At 34.4% G+C, this 17,560-nt stretch overlaps 1 protein-coding gene across 1 annotated transcript; it reads right to left on the bottom strand.

Moving 5' to 3' along the window:
• Positions 1-1,753: 1,753 nt before the first annotated feature.
• clic5b (CLIC family member 5b) lies at positions 1,754-17,547 on the bottom strand. The gene is made up of 6 exons (XM_087813198.1): positions 16,750-17,547; positions 5,510-5,619; positions 5,316-5,441; positions 3,786-3,892; positions 2,485-2,666; positions 1,754-2,415 (listed from the first exon to the last, which is right to left on the bottom strand). The coding sequence occupies exons 1-6, from the start codon at positions 17,284-17,286 to the stop codon at positions 2,251-2,253; spliced, it is 1,227 nt and encodes a 408-aa protein (XP_087669324.1). The 5' UTR covers positions 17,287-17,547; the 3' UTR covers positions 1,754-2,250.
• Between the last annotated feature and the right edge of the window lie 13 nt (positions 17,548-17,560).

Here is a 17,560-nt window from a genome sequence, read left to right on the forward strand (position 1 = left end):
GCCTGATTGAGGTTTGCTGGGGAAAAAAAAACCCGCGACCGGGTCCGTGATTTTGATGTGTAACTTTAGACAAAATCAATACATCGAGCGAAACACAAACGACTGGAGACGTCGTTCCACTCTGGCTCGGATTCAGTTTTCATAATGACTCCGTCGGTGGATTTCTGCCATTTTACTGGAAAATTCATGACCCTTGTGGTGATTTAGCGAGAGAGCAGGACCAGCTCTGAGGCCATGGTTCTCAAATTGAACACACTAATTATTTTTTGCCTTTTAAATTGTTTTTGTTAAAGTCAGCATCATTACTTTTATCATGTTTCATTGGAGTATTTTTTATTTCTCTCTAACATGACAGCTTTATCCGTTGATCTCTTTTCCTTTAATCTTAAATATTTCCATTCGTTGTTTCATCAGTGTTTTTAAAGTAAATATAGAAAAACATAGTAGTATTTTTTTATCATATTTTCTTTCTTACATGATGTCTTTATCCTTTGATCTTTATTCCTTTAATCTCATCAATTTTCATTCATTGCTTTTAAATAAATATAGAAAAACACAGTTTTCAAATTCAAACATTTCAGATGGTTTGGTTAAATGAAATATTTGTAACAGGGAGTTAAGATATTATACACGTCTATCTACCCATCTATCTATGTTTGTTTATTATTAATATAATCTTTTGCAGTATTTTTATCATATTTATTTATTTTCTTATACTTTGATCTCTTTTCCTCTAATCTCGTTCATTTTCGTTCGTTGTTTCTTCTGTGCTTTTAAAGTAACATTTCAGATGGTTCTGTTAAATGCAATATTTGTAGCAGGAAGTTAAGATATTATACATGTTTTTTATGATGAATATAATTTTTTGCAGTATTTTTATCATATTTCTTTCTTTCTTATATGATGTCCTTATACTTTGATCTCTTTTCCTTTAATCTCATCAAGTCAGACCTTTTTGATTCGTCTTTTCATCAATAGTTTTTTATATTAACTATAGAATAACAACGCTTTTTTTATATCTGTTTATATATTTATTTTGGATGTGATTTTTTTATCATATTCAAAATCAAAATGTATCAGTGTCATGAATAAATGTGTTTTTTTAACGAGAAAATTAAGATATATTCAACAATTTCATTTATTTTTTCATGATTTTTTTTAATATTAACAGGATTTTTATTTCTTGCAAATGCATTACTCATCTTATCTTCTAGTATTTAGAGTTATTAAATTATCTGTCACACTATAAGACATTTTGACACATAATTATCAAAATTTTTATTTTTTTATTTTGACCTTTTCAAACCTTGTAAGACATTTTATAACATATCTGGGTCCTTTACTGGGTACTTTTTCAGTGCTTGAGTGTCGACACGAAGCTACGTTTGAAGTCTTTAATACTAGTTTTCTTCTGGAAGTTTCTACAGTAAGTCATTCAAAAGTGAATTTTCATTTATTCACCATTTCAAATCCATATTGTGAATTTTATACTCATTGTATGCATCTATTTTATTACTTGTTTTAGCGTTATAAAATATAATTAAGAAAAAAAGAAGCTTTTTGCTGGCAGCTTCTTCTGCACCACAGAGAGTGACCACTCTTTAAATTATCCCTGGATCCAGATGATAATTCGGAACACCACCAAATTTAAACCATCTCTAAATCACCTTGTCAACATTTCCTGATCGTTTTTCTGTTATTTTTGCAAGAAAATAATTCCTCCTTGGCAGAGGTAAAAATGAGAGAAGATGGAGATTGTTCAGAGGTTTTAATGCAACAAAGAAAATGCACGTTAATCCCGAGGAAATGTTCAACAAGTGGCGACTGATTTCTTTATCGCAAGAATCTGTGACTATCTGACCGAATAAGTGAGTTGAAAACTATTTTTTTTTAAAAAGCCGTTTGAGTCAATCACGGGTGTCTGCTCTGGATAATAAACAGTGGGTTCCAGCCTCCTGTGGCTTTAGGAATAAATAAAGCGAAGGATCCTGACATCGGCTACTTAACAGTCTGGTTCGACAAAAGAATCTTTTGTGTAGCGAGAAATAAATACAGACACAATCATGTTTCACTGGGGAAATGTCAAACAGTTTCTGAAAACTGTGAACCTCCGATTTCCGTGATTACAAATCCATGCGGCGGTCGATATCGAGTGTCGTCTGGAGATGTAATAACAGAAACGCCAGCATCCCAGTTGATCACCATGGAAATAAAGCTCAGCATAGACTCGGGGGGTGTTTGATTCACGCGTTAATGGATCAATTTCCGCGCCACGTCCTTGTAGGCCACTTCGATCTCCGAGTCCACGGCGCACGTGCTGGTGAACTCGTCCCGGGCGTAGGCGTTCTTCAGGTACCGCCACACGCCCGCCAGCTCCGAGGGAATGTTGTAGTTTCGGTACTTTTTGGCCACGACCTGCAACGAAAACAAAGGATGTTATTATTTTTTTAAAGGAATAAATTGGGAAAAGCAATATGGCGTCACCTTGACGATGTGGAGCTTGGGCAGCAGGTTGCAGTCGGCCAGAGTCAGGTCGTTCCCGTCCAGGAAGCGGCGGCTGGAGAACTTCTGCTCCTCGCGACTGTTGGCGTCGATCTCCTCGGGCAGAGGGCTGTTCAGGTAGTCGTCCAGCTTGTGCAGGGTCCGGGTCAGACCTTTCTCCAGAACTGAACCAGGACCATGAGCAAATTTAAAGAGAAGAAATTAATAAATAAATTTAAAAAAGGAAGTGATGTATACAAAGAAGAAAAATGAAGCAGATGTTCTTGTTTTAATCAGTGGCTGTACAACCTTCCCACATTCAATCTGTTAAATTCTGGTTATTATTGCTATTATTGTTCTGTATTTTAATTCTTACGGTAAATGTGAGCAAGGTGTGGATGTTTTTCTGTATCACATGGTGTAAAACTATGAACTAAAATGGTTTTCTTTTGTGATATTTAATTTTTTTTTCTATATACCTATATTGTTTCCATTTTTTTCACTGCTTTAATTTAACTCTATTCTTAAAATTTCAGTTTCCCTTTGTACTTTTTTTTGTCCCCAGGAACTATAAAAACACTATAAAAATGACACTTTTACTAAATACTGTAAATACTAAAAACAAATGTTTTCTTACTCATTTAATTTGTTTTTCTTCTAGGTTAGCTTTGAATTCTCTGTTTTTACCTTTATTTTTGTCCCCAACATCTATAAAAATTAAACTAATAAGTTAAAATTATATAAATGTCTTTTTGTTGTTATATATTTTTAAACAGTATTTGAAAATATTTTACCTTAAATGTAGTTGTTTTAAGTATATATTTAATATATTGTGTCTATGACTCATTTCAAGATTCAAGAAATCTTTTTTTTCTCCTTTTTTTGAATTGAATCAAAGATATTTTAATGCATTTGAAGCTACATTATTTTCCACTTATTTATTCATTCATTCTCCTTTTATCTCCTTTTTCTCCATTGCGTTTCTTAATTTTTGAATTCCATGAACTTCTACAAGGTTCTATTATTCTATTAAATATATTGTCTGTCTTTTGCGATCAATTCGAACAGAAAAATTAACTTTTTTTCTTGACGTAACAGCCCCTAAAACCGTTCTTCAGTGCAGTAACCAGAAGAGCTCACTAGATGGTGCCAGATGAAGCACTTGGGTTCGCCTCTTTTATTGTCCTCTGCTACGACCTAGTGGTTGAATGAACCAACAACCATCATCTTCAACTCAGAGTGTGTATGTGTGTGTGTGTGTGTGTATGTGTGTGTGTGTGAAGAGCACAAGACGAGCAGCCCACCAGCGTTGGCCTCTGGTCTGGAGTTCTTAATGTAGGCTGAGAACTTGGCGAAGATATCATTTCCAGCTGTGTTGGACTCTCTGTGCTTGGCGGCCAGACTGGGGTACCTGAGCAGACGGAGGGACAGAGGCTGAGCCCGGCATCTGGATGACATTAACACCTGGACTGACTGCAGCTCGGCTCAGACTGCAAACATGTTACACACAAGAGTTTGGCCGCTCTCGCACTTTCTCACACTCCAGTCCATTTATAATGCAAAAAACTTTACAGGCAATAAAAGTAAGATTTAGTTAATCTGACGGTTTTTCTCCACAAGTGCTCGTTGACTCTGTCAAAATGTTTTTTTGTCGTCCGTTTCAATCAAGATCCCTTGAATAGGTTCAAACTTGGGTGTGTATTGGCAAGAATCTCGCGATACTATACGTATCACGATACAGGGCCACGATAAATCACGATACTGTAGTAACAAGGATATATTTGTAGTATTGTCGAGTACTTGACTCTGGTGTTGCAGAAATTACAGAACACGTGACTCTTGACGAAGTTGTAACTACTTTCATTTGTCGTTAAAATATTTAAAAACCTCAGCTTTAAAAGCTGCTGGAGTCGAGTGTATCCTCTCGTCCACAGTCAGTTTTATGGTCCTTCAACTGCGGAGGATGTAATAACTTAAATCTTAAAACAAAACACTGTGAATATTTTGTATCATTTTACACTTTATTGAAATATAAACGTAAAAGAACTATGATTATTACAAAACATGTTTTTGCTTTTTTTATTAAAACAGTTCTGTCGAATATTCAAATGTTAACTGTTATTTTTTTTAACTTTTTTTTTTTATTTTTAAATATAAACGTAAAAGAACTATGATTATTACAAAACATGTTTTTGCTTTTTTTATTAAAACAGTTCTGTCGAATATTCAAATGTTAACTGTTATTTTTTTTAACTTGTTTTTTTATTTTTAAATATAAACGTAAAAGAACTATGATTATTACAAAACATGTTTTTGCTTTTTTTTTTATTAAAACAGTTATGTCGAATATTCAAATTTTAATTGTATTTTTTTAAACACATTGTTTTATTTTATGAACACCTTATTGAAATATATACGATAAAGAAAGATGATAAAATATATGTATTTATTTAATTATTACTGTTGAATATTAACATGTTAATTGTTTAAAAATTGTATTTTTATTTTATAAACTTCAATATAAACAATAAAGAACTATGATAAAAAATGAAATGAGATTTTAAAAAAGTAAAAGAAAAGTGCTGTTGAATATTAACAGGTCAGTTATGGATGTTTTAACATAACATTTTATTTTATGACGACTTTATTGAAATATAAACCATAAAGATCTATAATAACAATAAAATATAATATTAAAAATTACATTAAAAAAATCGATACAGTAATGTTGTATATCGATACAGTATCATGAAAAAAAGAATCGCGATACATTGTTGTATGAATATCTTCTCACACCAGCCGTCAAAATGTCTCCTGCTCCCAGAAAGACTTACTTGGGGGGCATGAGCATCGCCTCGAGAAACTCCTCGATGTTGTTGATGTCGGTCTTGACGTCGCCGTTGAAGGTGATGAAGGGCGGGTGAGTCCCCGGCGCCAGGTTGTGCAGGTCGGCCGGTTTTCTGCGGATCACACGCACGGGTGAGTGTTTGTACAAGTGCTGCGAGCTGGACAGGTTCCGAGTCCAAACCTCCTCAGGTCCACAGTGGTGACATTGAACACGACTCCTTTGAGCCAGAGGATCATGAAGAGGCGCTGAGAGAAAGGACAGTTGCCGATGATTTCCCCGTCGCTGCCGGCCTACGAACACACATGCCGGCCAATGAGTGACAGGTGATGGCAGGTAGGCAAACAAACGCACAACTGGAAATGTTAAAAAAAAAAAAAACCTCATGATTTATGCTTTGTAGTGAAAATAGGGGTGTGCGATTAATGCGATTAATTAATTACATTTTTAATTGCATTATTCTAACTTTCTTGTTTTCAGTTTGCAAGACGTAAACCAGGCCAGCTTCTTCTTAAATGCAACTTTTTCATTAAAAAGTAGGTATTGAAGTTTTGACTTGAGATCCAAAAAATAATGTGATTAATTGTGAATAATTAATTACATTTTAATCGCAATATTGTAACTTTTAATTATCCTATTTTCTTGGTTTTGTTTGCAAGACACAACCCATTTCAGTGTCTGCGTAAATAAAACTTTTTCACAAAAAAAAAGTATTGACTTGTGATTAAAAAAAAAAAAATTAATCTGATTGCGATCAATTAATTACATTTTAAATCGCATTATTCTAACTTTCTTATTTTCTGTTTGCTAGACGCAAACCAAGCCCTTGTCCTGCAACTTTTTGATTAAAAAGTGGGTATCAAAGTTTTGACTAAAAATTAAATGATTAATTGTGAATAGTTTATTGCATTTTAATCACAATATTTTAACTTTTACTCTCCAATTTTCTTGTTTTTGTGTGCAAGACACAACCCAGGCCAGCGTCTTCGTAAATGCAACTTTTTTATTAATAAGTAAGTATTGAAGTTTTGACTTCTGATCAAAAATATTGTGATTAACTGCGATTAATTAATTTTATTTTTAATCAAATTATTCTCACTTTTAATGTACAATTTTCTAGTTTTCATTTGCAAGATGCAAACCAGGCCAGCATCCTCGTTAATTGAACTTTTTCATTTAAAAGTAAATATTAAAGTTGCGACTAGTGATCCAAAGAATTATATGATTAATTGCGATTAATTAATTACATTTCAATTGCATTATTCTAACTTTTAATCTCCTATTTTCTGGTTTCCATTTGCAAGAAACAAACCAGGCCAGCATCCTCGTAACTGTTACTTTATAATAAAAAATGGTATTAAAGTTTTGACTTGTGATTAAAAGAAATTATGTGATTAATAATTTTAATCTAATTATTCTCACTTTGAATCTCAAATTTTTTAATTTCTGTGTTGGGTTAAAAACATTGTTCAGTCTAAAGAGGACATAGATTTGTCTGGCAAATCGTATAATATTTTAATTTTTTTTTAAGTTTTAACTTACAAAACTTTATAAAGATCTGATGTTTTATTTTTCGATGATTTATGATTTAGACAAAGGAATACAGTGATATTCATCCCTGCTGCTGGAAACTAAAGGTTGAAGACCTTTTTTTCATATATTTAAATCTCTAATCTGCCACATTCATGAATGTAAATAAAAAAAACTCAAGTTAACGACATTTCTCAACTATTTTGAGATGCGATTAAAACAGATTAATTAGATTAATTAATTACAGATTATGATTAATTAATCTCAGATTATTTTTTTCTCAATCTTTTGGTAGCACTAGTCTTCCAACATGAAATAATAGTTTAAAATCATCCAGTATTGTATTTTGAAACAATATATTTGACTAAAATAAGAAATTATTGGCAGCTATAGTTAAAAAAACGGTTCCATCCCGGCTGCTGCCTGAACGACTTCCCTCTCCAGGGTTTGCCGTGGAGATCATGTGTCGGTATGTATGCGAGGACACTTGATCCACTGGCTTCTCTGAATTATACATAGTGATTCCATCATCTGGCTCACATGCGGCGGCGGCGGCGTCAAGCCTGACCCCGTGTCCCAAAGTGCCCTACGCAGGGTAACAAGGTCGGTGACCTCTGGGGTCAAAGCACAGATTCTACAACTATATTCGTCATAATCATTTTTTTTAAGTTCAATAAATGACATTTTGTCTCAAGGTTTTTAGGCTGTTGTCGTGTCTCTACAGCGTGAGTGAAACACAACACTCGTCATATCCAGAGCGTGAGCACAAAAGTCTCCACACACACACACACACACACACACACAACCAAGCGCTGAGTGACGCGACGAGCCGACTCCACAGGGGGTCTCGTGCGCCTCGTGCATCCTCTCATGCTGAGCTCACAGTTTTATATTCAATTCTATCTTCTTTATAGACAGAAACAGCATATATGAGGCTGAAGGAAAGGAGTTTGAAGATGAATAATGGCTGTAGATTTGACATCTTTAAGTTCCTGGGGGATTTAAAAAGCTTAAAGCTTCCAAAAATACTATGTGACTGAAAAAATCAAGTCTATTTTTTTTATTGTCGTCACTAAATGAAGACTTTTTTTCAATTGTTGTTTAGTTTTTTGCTTATATACACTACCCACGCGTTTATGTATTTGTATATAATATAATGTTTTCTTGAACGTATGTTATTGTCACTTACTTTTCCCTGATTTAAAAAAGAAAAATCTTATTTTTTGATGGTTACTAATGACTTTACCAGTATACTGTTGTAATTAAAGTATCTTTAGAAAAAGTGTATATTTACGGAATACATTGGTGGGCACGAACAAATGCGGCCAACGGGCAATACATTTCTGCGACCCGTCGGTCAAATTTTTCCTTCTATAAAGCTTTGTTCGGGGCTCCCCCACCCCATTAAAATGTCGGGAATATTTTCACGCACCGACCTTTACATAGAAACTGTAAAAGGTAAAATGGCACGACCTTCAAAAACAGAGTTTATGTTTTGCTATTAGTAGCAAAAGAGCATCTTGACATGTCACGAGTAACGTGATAATATGATTTAGGAGAAAAATCCTGTCTTTGTTTTTCAAAAGAAAAACATTTTAGACATTAATCATTTATACAATACCAGTTTATCTATCTATCTATCTTGTCTATCTATCTTGTCTATCTATCTTTTCCATCTATCTTGTCCATCTATCTTTTCCATCTATCTTGTCCATCTATCTATATTGTCCATCCATCCATCTATCTTGTCTATCTATCTTGTCTATCTATCTTGTCTATCTATCTATATTGTCCATCCATCCATCTATCTTGTCTATCGATCTTGTCTATCTATCTTGTCCATCTATCTATATTGTCCATCCATCCATCTATCTTGTCCATCTATCTTGTCCATCTATCTTGTCCACCTATCTTTTCCATCTATCTATCTATATATCTTGTTCATCTATCTTTTCCATCTATCTATCTATCTTGTTCATCTATCTTGTCTATCTATCTTGTCCATCTATCTTGTCTATCTATCTTTTCCATCTATCTTGTCCATCTATCTTGTCAATCTATCTTGTCCATCTATCTTGTCAATCTATCTTGTCCACCTATCTTTTCCATCTATCTATCTTGTCTATCTATCTATCTATCTTGTTCATCTATCGTGTCTATCTATCTTGTCCATCTATCGTGTCTATCTATCTTGTCCATCTATCTTGTCTATCTATCTTTTCCATCTATCTTTTCCATCTATCTTGTCCATCTATCTTGTCCATCTATCTTGTCTATCTATCTTTTCCATTTATCTTGTCCATCTATCTTGTCAATCTATCTTGTCCACCTATCTTTTCCATCTATCTATCTTGTCTATCAATCTATCTATCTTGTTCATCTATCGTGTCTATCTATCTTGTCCATCTATCTTGTCTATCTATCTTTTCCATCTATCTTGTCCATCTATCTTGTCTATCTATCTTGTCTATCTATCTTTTCCATCTATCTTGTCCATCTATCTTGTCCATCTATCTTGTCTATCTATCTTGTCCATCTATCAATCTATCTATCTTGTTCATCTATCGTGTCTATCTATCTTGTCCATCTATCGTGTCTATCTATCTTGTCCATCTATCTTGTCTATCTATCTTTTCCATCTATCTTGTCCATCTATCTTGTCCATCTATCTTGTCTATCTATCTTTTCCATTTATCTTGTCCATCTATCTTGTCAATCTATCTTGTCAATCTATCTTGTCCACCTATCTTTTCCATCTATCTATCTTGTCTATCAATCTATCTATCTTGTTCATCTATCGTGTCTATCTATCTTGTCCATCTATCTTGTCTATCTATCTTTTCCATCTATCTTGTCCATCTATCTTGTCCATCTATCTTGTCTATCTATCTTGTCTATCTATCTTTTCCATCTATCTTGTCCATCTATCTTGTCCATCTATCTTGTCTATCTATCTTGTCCATCTATCTATCTATCTATCTTGTCTATCTATCTTGTCCATCTATCTATATTGTCCATCCATCCGTCTATCTTGTCCATCTATCTTGTCAATCTATCTTGTCCACCTATCTTTTCCATCCATCTATCTATCTATCTTGTCTATCTATCTTGTCCATCTATTTTGTCTATCTATCTTTTCCATCTATCTTGTCCATCTATCTTGTCCATCTATCTATCTATCTTGTCCATCTATCCATCTTGTCCATCTATATAATAATAATAATAATATATCTCATCTAGTCCATCTATCTATCTCCTCTTATAGTTAAAATAACACATAAAAAGCAACAAATATTTAACTACAAATTAAAAAGTAAAGACCCATAATATCTTAATTAATAGAATTATCATACCAAATAAGTCGTCATTTATTATTTTATACAGTATCATCTTTTCTGAAAAATATTGTGTCGCTATTCACGAGGATATGAGAGGACCCCTGATCTGATACCACAGCGTTACCATGACAACCCTTGCATCTCCAAACACATCTTTGAGAAGAGACCCTGGAGTGGTTTTATTAAAGCAATAACAACATGTTTTCTATTTGTAAACAGAGAAAGTCATCAGAGCATGCAGGCAGCTGCTCGCTGAAGCAGCTTTTTTTCCAGCTGACTCGCCTTCACCTGCCTCAGGTAAGTCTCAGTCCCACATGTCTCCTGAGAGAATATATTGATATGAAGTAACGTGTAAATACATAAGCAGTGGACTCACAGGGCTGCTCAGTATCACTGTCGGCACCGCGTGTAAAACTAGCTGCACTATTGGGTTACACAGCCTCCACTGATACATGGAGGTGAAGCATCAAAAAGCGCTTACTCAGCACTTTTTTTTCATTTTAACTCACCTTGACGAAAAGTTCAATATCAGGATCTGGACGGTTACTGGTCATGATGCTCAGTTACAGCTGCCGTCACGCTTGCACTTCATCCTCAAACATCTAGACGCTCCTGAAACTAATCCCAGAGTTACTCCTCGGAATGAACCCCGACCATGATCCTTGGGGGGCTGCAGGGCCGGGCGAGAGGGTCTCCAGGTGGCAGCCAAAGATTCTCTGATTTTGGTGACAGATGGAGAAGCTCAGGAGCTCTCGCTGTCACTCGCAGAACAGGTGTCCGTCTAGACCCGAGAGGTGGAGCCACCGACGCCACAACCCACCTCTAATAACACATCCCTTCCTGACGTATGAGTTCTTTGCATAAATAACCTGTTATTAGCAGCTGCTCAGACTCACTTTTCTTCTGCACTTTTATTGTTGCTCACTTTGTAGCATCACCTTTATATATATATATATATATATATATATATATATAAACTTTTTTTTAAATTGTCATGCATTAAGGCATGATTCCGTCAACAAAACAGCAAAAAAAAACCTTTTTGTTGGCAAAACATCACAATATCTATTAAATTGTAGGTACAGAGATAAGTCATTTTATGCAACATAGCGCCCTCTGCTGGCTGACATGCATCTAAACTACATTACTGTGCCGCTGAGTTGCTTATTTACAGCTTCTTTTTTTTAAATGTACATGTTATCGCTTTTTTTCCGCTTTAAATATTTCCTTACGTAAGTGTATATATATATATATATATATATATATATATACATACATACAGTATTACGTTGACAAATACAGACTTGATTATATATACACAATATAAAACAACATTTTTAATGTTCAATGTACAAGCAAAGCAAATTTATTGTATGCAAAAATACTGTTATTAATACTAAAATGTATGACATTCTTTATATACAGTATATATATATAGATAGATATAGATATAGATATCTAAAGTAAATATAAGCCAACATGTAATCATTGTGTAGAATAAGTTGAAAAAAGTATATACTTGATCATAGTCCCTTTTTCTGAGGGACATTTATATTTACTTTTAAAGTAATTCATTGTACATAGACAATACAAAATAAAATAAGCCAAAATTGAACTGCTCATGTACAATATAACAAATTAATTAATTGTTTTTTTAATTAATGGAGGTGGATTAATATACATATATATATATAAAGAATGAATTTATCTGCGTTTGTATCTATGTTATATTACTTTAAAAGGAAATCTAGATTTTAAGGACTTGATTATTCTCTTATTTTATCTTACCTTCCTTTGTTGAGGCACATTTGTATTTACTTTCCATTTACACCAATTACACAATGTTATTATTCATTTTTTACTTCAACCCAAGAATTGATCTTTGTTTATTTGTTTATTATTTATTTCTATCATCATATTTTCTGTAGTAAAAAGAGAGCAAAGAAACTTTTGTATCACTTTGTATCCTCCAATACCTCAAATCTCTTGTTTTTCTAAATGATGAGAGCTTTGATACCGGAGCATTGAGACAAAAAAATACATATATATTGAATTTCTGTTGTATCGATTAATATTGTCTTAAATATGTTTTATTTTGAAAACAAAACTGGATTTTCTCCAGGGTCCTATTAGCATTAGCATCAGACGTATTTTAATGGGCTAAAAGGTTGGATTGAGATTGAAGTAAATAACAGCTGACATGCAGTCCTTTTTATCTCCGTGTCAGAGGAAGATACATCTGTTCTTGAACGCACCGCGGGGACTGAGGTGTGTCGCTGCTCTATCAGTGGTGGGATCTTTAACTGGGGAGAAGATAATGTCTCAACTCTTTTTAACAGATGAGCTTACTTTGGTTTATCATTGCTGAGGACATTGTGAAATCCACTCTGAGTCATTAAAGGGGAAGACAAAAGTGGAACGAAGGGCGAGGGGCGGAAAGAGAAATGAAGGCCAGGTGTCTCTGTGGAGGTGAACTTTGACCCTCGTTTTTTTATTATTCTTATATAAGATCGCTCCGCACTGATACCGTATCTGAGTATTATAATATCATATATCTGCGCAGCAGGTATATTAGGTGGAGGAATGACAGAGGTGTATCCCTTAGTGCTGTTACTCATTAGCTGGACGTGTTCTTGATGAAACTCACAATGAATATTCAACTACTTAGTTGAGTTTGTCCCTTAGTAACAGCAAAAACACACAATAAAGGAAAAGTTGTTGTTTAAAAAAAATAGTTGTTACATTTCTATCAGCTTAAGTAGGTTATACAAATATAAATGACTTACTTACTTATCCAATAACTATCTTTTATAATAATAAATGTATGTTTTTATATATATATATATATATATCAGGGACATGTGGTCAGGGGAGGCAGGTGAGGCAGTGCCTCACCTCTCAATGCGAAATCCATCACAAACTGCGTCGATACATTCAATTGACGCGCGCCGGTTGACGTATCTCTGAATGTCGCCAATATAATGCTCACAGATCTAGCCAATCATAGAAGGCCTGACGCAATGTTAACCAATCAGAAGCAACAAAAGGCGGGTCTATCTATCATTACTGCACCACTTGTCTAACACCGTCTTCACTCTTGAGCCAAACTTAAATCTGGAGAGTTCTCGCTAAACTTTACGGTAAATTCTCCAAGTCCATTTAATAGGAGGAAATAAAAGCTCAGCTTTCAAATTAAGAGCATTGACTCAATTGCGTCTTCCTTGTAATCCTTTACTATCACGGTCGTACTCAATGCTGTTTAAACTAAGCTAATTATTTTTGAATTATTTATTAGTTCATTCATCTTTTTCTATATCGAATGATTGTTTAAAACGAATTTATATTTTCAGCCAATTGAAAGATCTCAGATCATTGAATATGTCAGGTTAAAGATTTTGAATACGTAACTTTATATTAATTGATAATTAAAACACAATATTTCAGCTATGACTCTTAAATCAATGTCAAAGATGACAGTTTAATGAAGCTATAAATCAATATTTATCAACACTCGATGACTGCCATAGATCTAGAGGATGCAGACTAATATCCCACAACAAATCTAGAAAGGCGCTTTTCAAATAATCTTTACTTACGTAATTATATCACTTCAAAATAGACTTGTTGAGAAACTAGTAATTAAGTCATTATATTTTTTAAACTTCATATGTGTGTGAAGATCGTGTTGTTGATATAAAATCTCCAGTAGTCAATTTAATAAGATTCCCTTTTTGGTTTATATACTTGTAAATCTGACATTATGAGTCAGTGCCTCACCAACCATGAACCTCGTCACTGGTATATATATTTTAAGGATCTCAAAGTAAGCTAACTATTTATAACAAATTAAAAACAAATTTAAAAAAACAATTAATGCGTTTTTAATTCTAGCACTTCCCTGTTTTAATTCCAACACAATTTCCGTGTCTAATATATAGTTGAAATCGACAGCAGGTGGCAGTAGCGTTCACACATAACCTAGTAGAAACCATGTGAGCAAAACGAACACAACTAAATACATTTATCTGTTCCTTGATTCATTGTCAACAATTTTCGGATACATTGCTTCCAAACATTTTATTCGTTTGTTTGTTTTTTTTAATCTATTTTGCCGAGGAACATGAAAATGCTCCAAAATTGCACATTCCTTTGCGGAAAATCATAAAAATTGAAAGAGACAAATAATTGGCTGGTGTTGTAAATAAGAAAAAGAAAAAGGAATTTAGCCTTCAGCTTGATTACCATTTTGCACCCAAAACAGACTTTTTAAGAGACTTCTTAAAAAAATGTCTGTTTTTTTTAATAATTGTGTTTTAATTTCCTTTTATGTTTTTATCTTCTTTGACATATTTCAATTTAACACAATTCAACACTTCTGGAATAAAGATTTTGATAAATTGGCGAATAAATAGAAACTAAATCCAAACATCCAAACAAAAAGTAACAAAGGACAAGATAGCTAATGTCTTTTGCAAATATTGTCCCATAATACACTGCAACAGTTGATAAATAAATAAATGCTACTGGCAAGAGTGAGATTAATTCATCTTTAACAGTAATGAATTGATCTAATTAATCAAAATGTTTAATCAAACCCCCCAAAAAAACTCAAAATAAATAGTATCTTTATATAATTTTATTTGTGTTATTTCCTTTGATCTATGTTCTTTATATTTGCACTTTGTCATTCCTTGCTCTTTGTTCTATTTATTTGAACTTTGTTCTTGTTTCTATGAAACTATCGTCTGCTGTGAACTGGAAACCCAATTTCCCGAAGGAGATCTCCAGATGGGATTAATAAAGTATTTCTAATCTAATCTATATAGATTATTGTGTCAAATCAATATTAATATATAATAAAGTCACTTATTGTTTTTTCAATTTCAATGTATAGTTGTTTACATCCTGCTGTATTGAGTCGCTAGTATTTCTGCAGCTGAATATTGTTCCACTCCGTCTTGATGATGAAATCAAAACATCAGTTCTAATAATATGATGACGATATGAAGTGTTTTATGATCATTCACCAGTCAATGTCATCTAATAATAAATCCAACAATCAGTTCAAAGAAGTGAACACAAGGTCAAGCGTAACAATATAGAAGTGGCAGATCTCCGCTGACTTTTAATGACCGTTGCACAATAAACGAAGTGACCTTTAGTGATCATTGACCGCAGCGAGCAGCTTTATCAGAGGCCAGCGAAAACACAGGGCAGGGATTTACTCAGGCGTGGAGTTCACCTCGAGCTGACAGTAAAGTGGTTAATGATTGGACAGGACTAGCTTCAGATAAAATAAAAAAAAAACATTGACAGCTCTTCTGATAGTGTTGATTATAGTGTAATTATCTACTTTTATTTGGAACATATAGTATTTTTTCTGGTATCTTGCTGCTGTACCGGATGTGGTTATTCTTTGTGTTTTTGTTACACAATTTGCTTGGATTACAGATACATAAAGAATTTTAAAAAAAAAGCAAATCAGTATCAAACTTCAGTACGAAACTTGTTTTTCTAAGAGAAATTATACGACGCTCTAGACATTAAAGGATAAACGAATAATTATTTTGGGAACACGCTTTAGTGTTTATGAGCAATGAATAAGTATTTTGTGGGCATTAAATGCTTATTCGTTGCCACAAAATACTTACCACTGTGGTGTCCTCTACCAATTGAAGTATTCAGGCTAGTGCAAAACAGAAGTAGATAGTAAGAGATCAATTAAATAACTTGAAGTATTTTGTGGCCACAAAATAGTACTGAATGGCCAAAAATTAGTATGAGTATTTCAGGGGCCACACATTAGTATTTTGTGGCTATTATGTTCGTATTCCTTGCCACAAAATACTCATTCATTGCCACAGGGGTGTCCTGTAAGAGATAAATTAAAGAATTTAAAGTATTTTGTGGCCACAATTTAGTATTTTACAGCAATTAATAAGTATTTTGTGGCCATTAAATACTTGTTAATGGCCACAAAATACTTATTATTGTGGCCACAGTAATGTCCTCTACCACTTGTACTGTCCACCCTATTGACGAAACAGAAGTAAATTGTCAGTGATCAATTAAAGAATTTAAAGTATTTTGTGGCCACAATTTAGTATTTTACTGCAATGAATTAGTATTTTGTGGCCTAAACATACCTATAAGAAATACTCTCTATCTCTATTGACGAAACAGAAGTAGATTCTAAACAATAAATGATATATATATTATAAATAAGTTGTATTTTGTGGGCCACAAATCAGTACTTAATAGCGACAAATTAGTATTTTGTGATTGTGCTGCAAAGATTTTTGTGCTGCAAAGAATTGGTATTTCTTGGCCATTAAATACTCATTCATGGCCACAGTGGTGTCCTTTACACCAGTTTTTAATCAGGTTTTAGTTTTTTTATGTCACATTTTGGGCATTGTAAACTTTCTGATACTGTTGCCACAAATAATATCCCCTATTTCATCTAATAATTGAAAATAAATGTACTGCAAATGCAGTTGTATTATGTTTTTGTTCCAGTTTAGTTTTTAATAAAGTAAATAAATGGTGTTTTACCTTGACGAAGAGGGCCACCACAGGTTCGTGTGGGTCGACCGGTGCATCCCTCCTGTCCCTCAGTGAGATGTTCTCCAGGGTCTTCACGCTGAAGTCGACTTGTTCCTCCTGCTTCACCACGATGGTTTCCTCCACTTGGACCTGGACCTGGGGTTCCCCACTGGAGGAGGCCGAGGATGAGGAGGAGGAGGAGGAGCGCCTGGACACGGTCACCTCTTCCATCTTCAGCTCCTCAGCCTTCACCTCTTCTCGGATCTTGGCCACCTCCTCCAGCCTGGACTCCTCATCGTCGCTGCTGGACGAGGATGATGATGAAGATGAAGATGATGATGATGATGATGCAGAGCCGCTGTGGTGCTGCTCCTGGTCGTGGACGTTGATGTAGTCTCCCCCCTCGGTGGAGACGTGGACCTGCACCTCGTTGAAGCTCCTCACCTCCTCCACCAGGGTCACCTCTTCGTACCTGTGCTCCGGACTCTCGCCTCCCTCGCGTCTCACCACGATCTCCTCGTCGATTATTTCATAACCGTTTTCCATTTTTTTTTTCTCAAAGTGGACACTGGAGGAAAAAGGAGTTGCTGCTGGTGTCGTGGACCTTCTGCGACTGACTCAAGACTCCGAACTCCAGCGACTACCCACGAAGACCTTTGGACCTCCAAGTTAGCAAGTGTTCGCACTAGAACTTTTTTTTTTTCAAGGATATTAAAGCGTAAAATAAACAGCTATTTATTTTTTAAGTTTTAACGCCTTTTCTGTCCGGGTTCGGCTGGAATAATGTAGATGCAAACTTTCAATACTTTAAAGCCCCTTT

Source organism: Callionymus lyra, chromosome 17, assembly GCF_982586985.1.
Source record: "Callionymus lyra chromosome 17, fCalLyr1.hap1.1, whole genome shotgun sequence".
In the NCBI taxonomy this organism is placed as follows: Eukaryota; Metazoa; Chordata; class Actinopteri; order Syngnathiformes; family Callionymidae; genus Callionymus; species Callionymus lyra.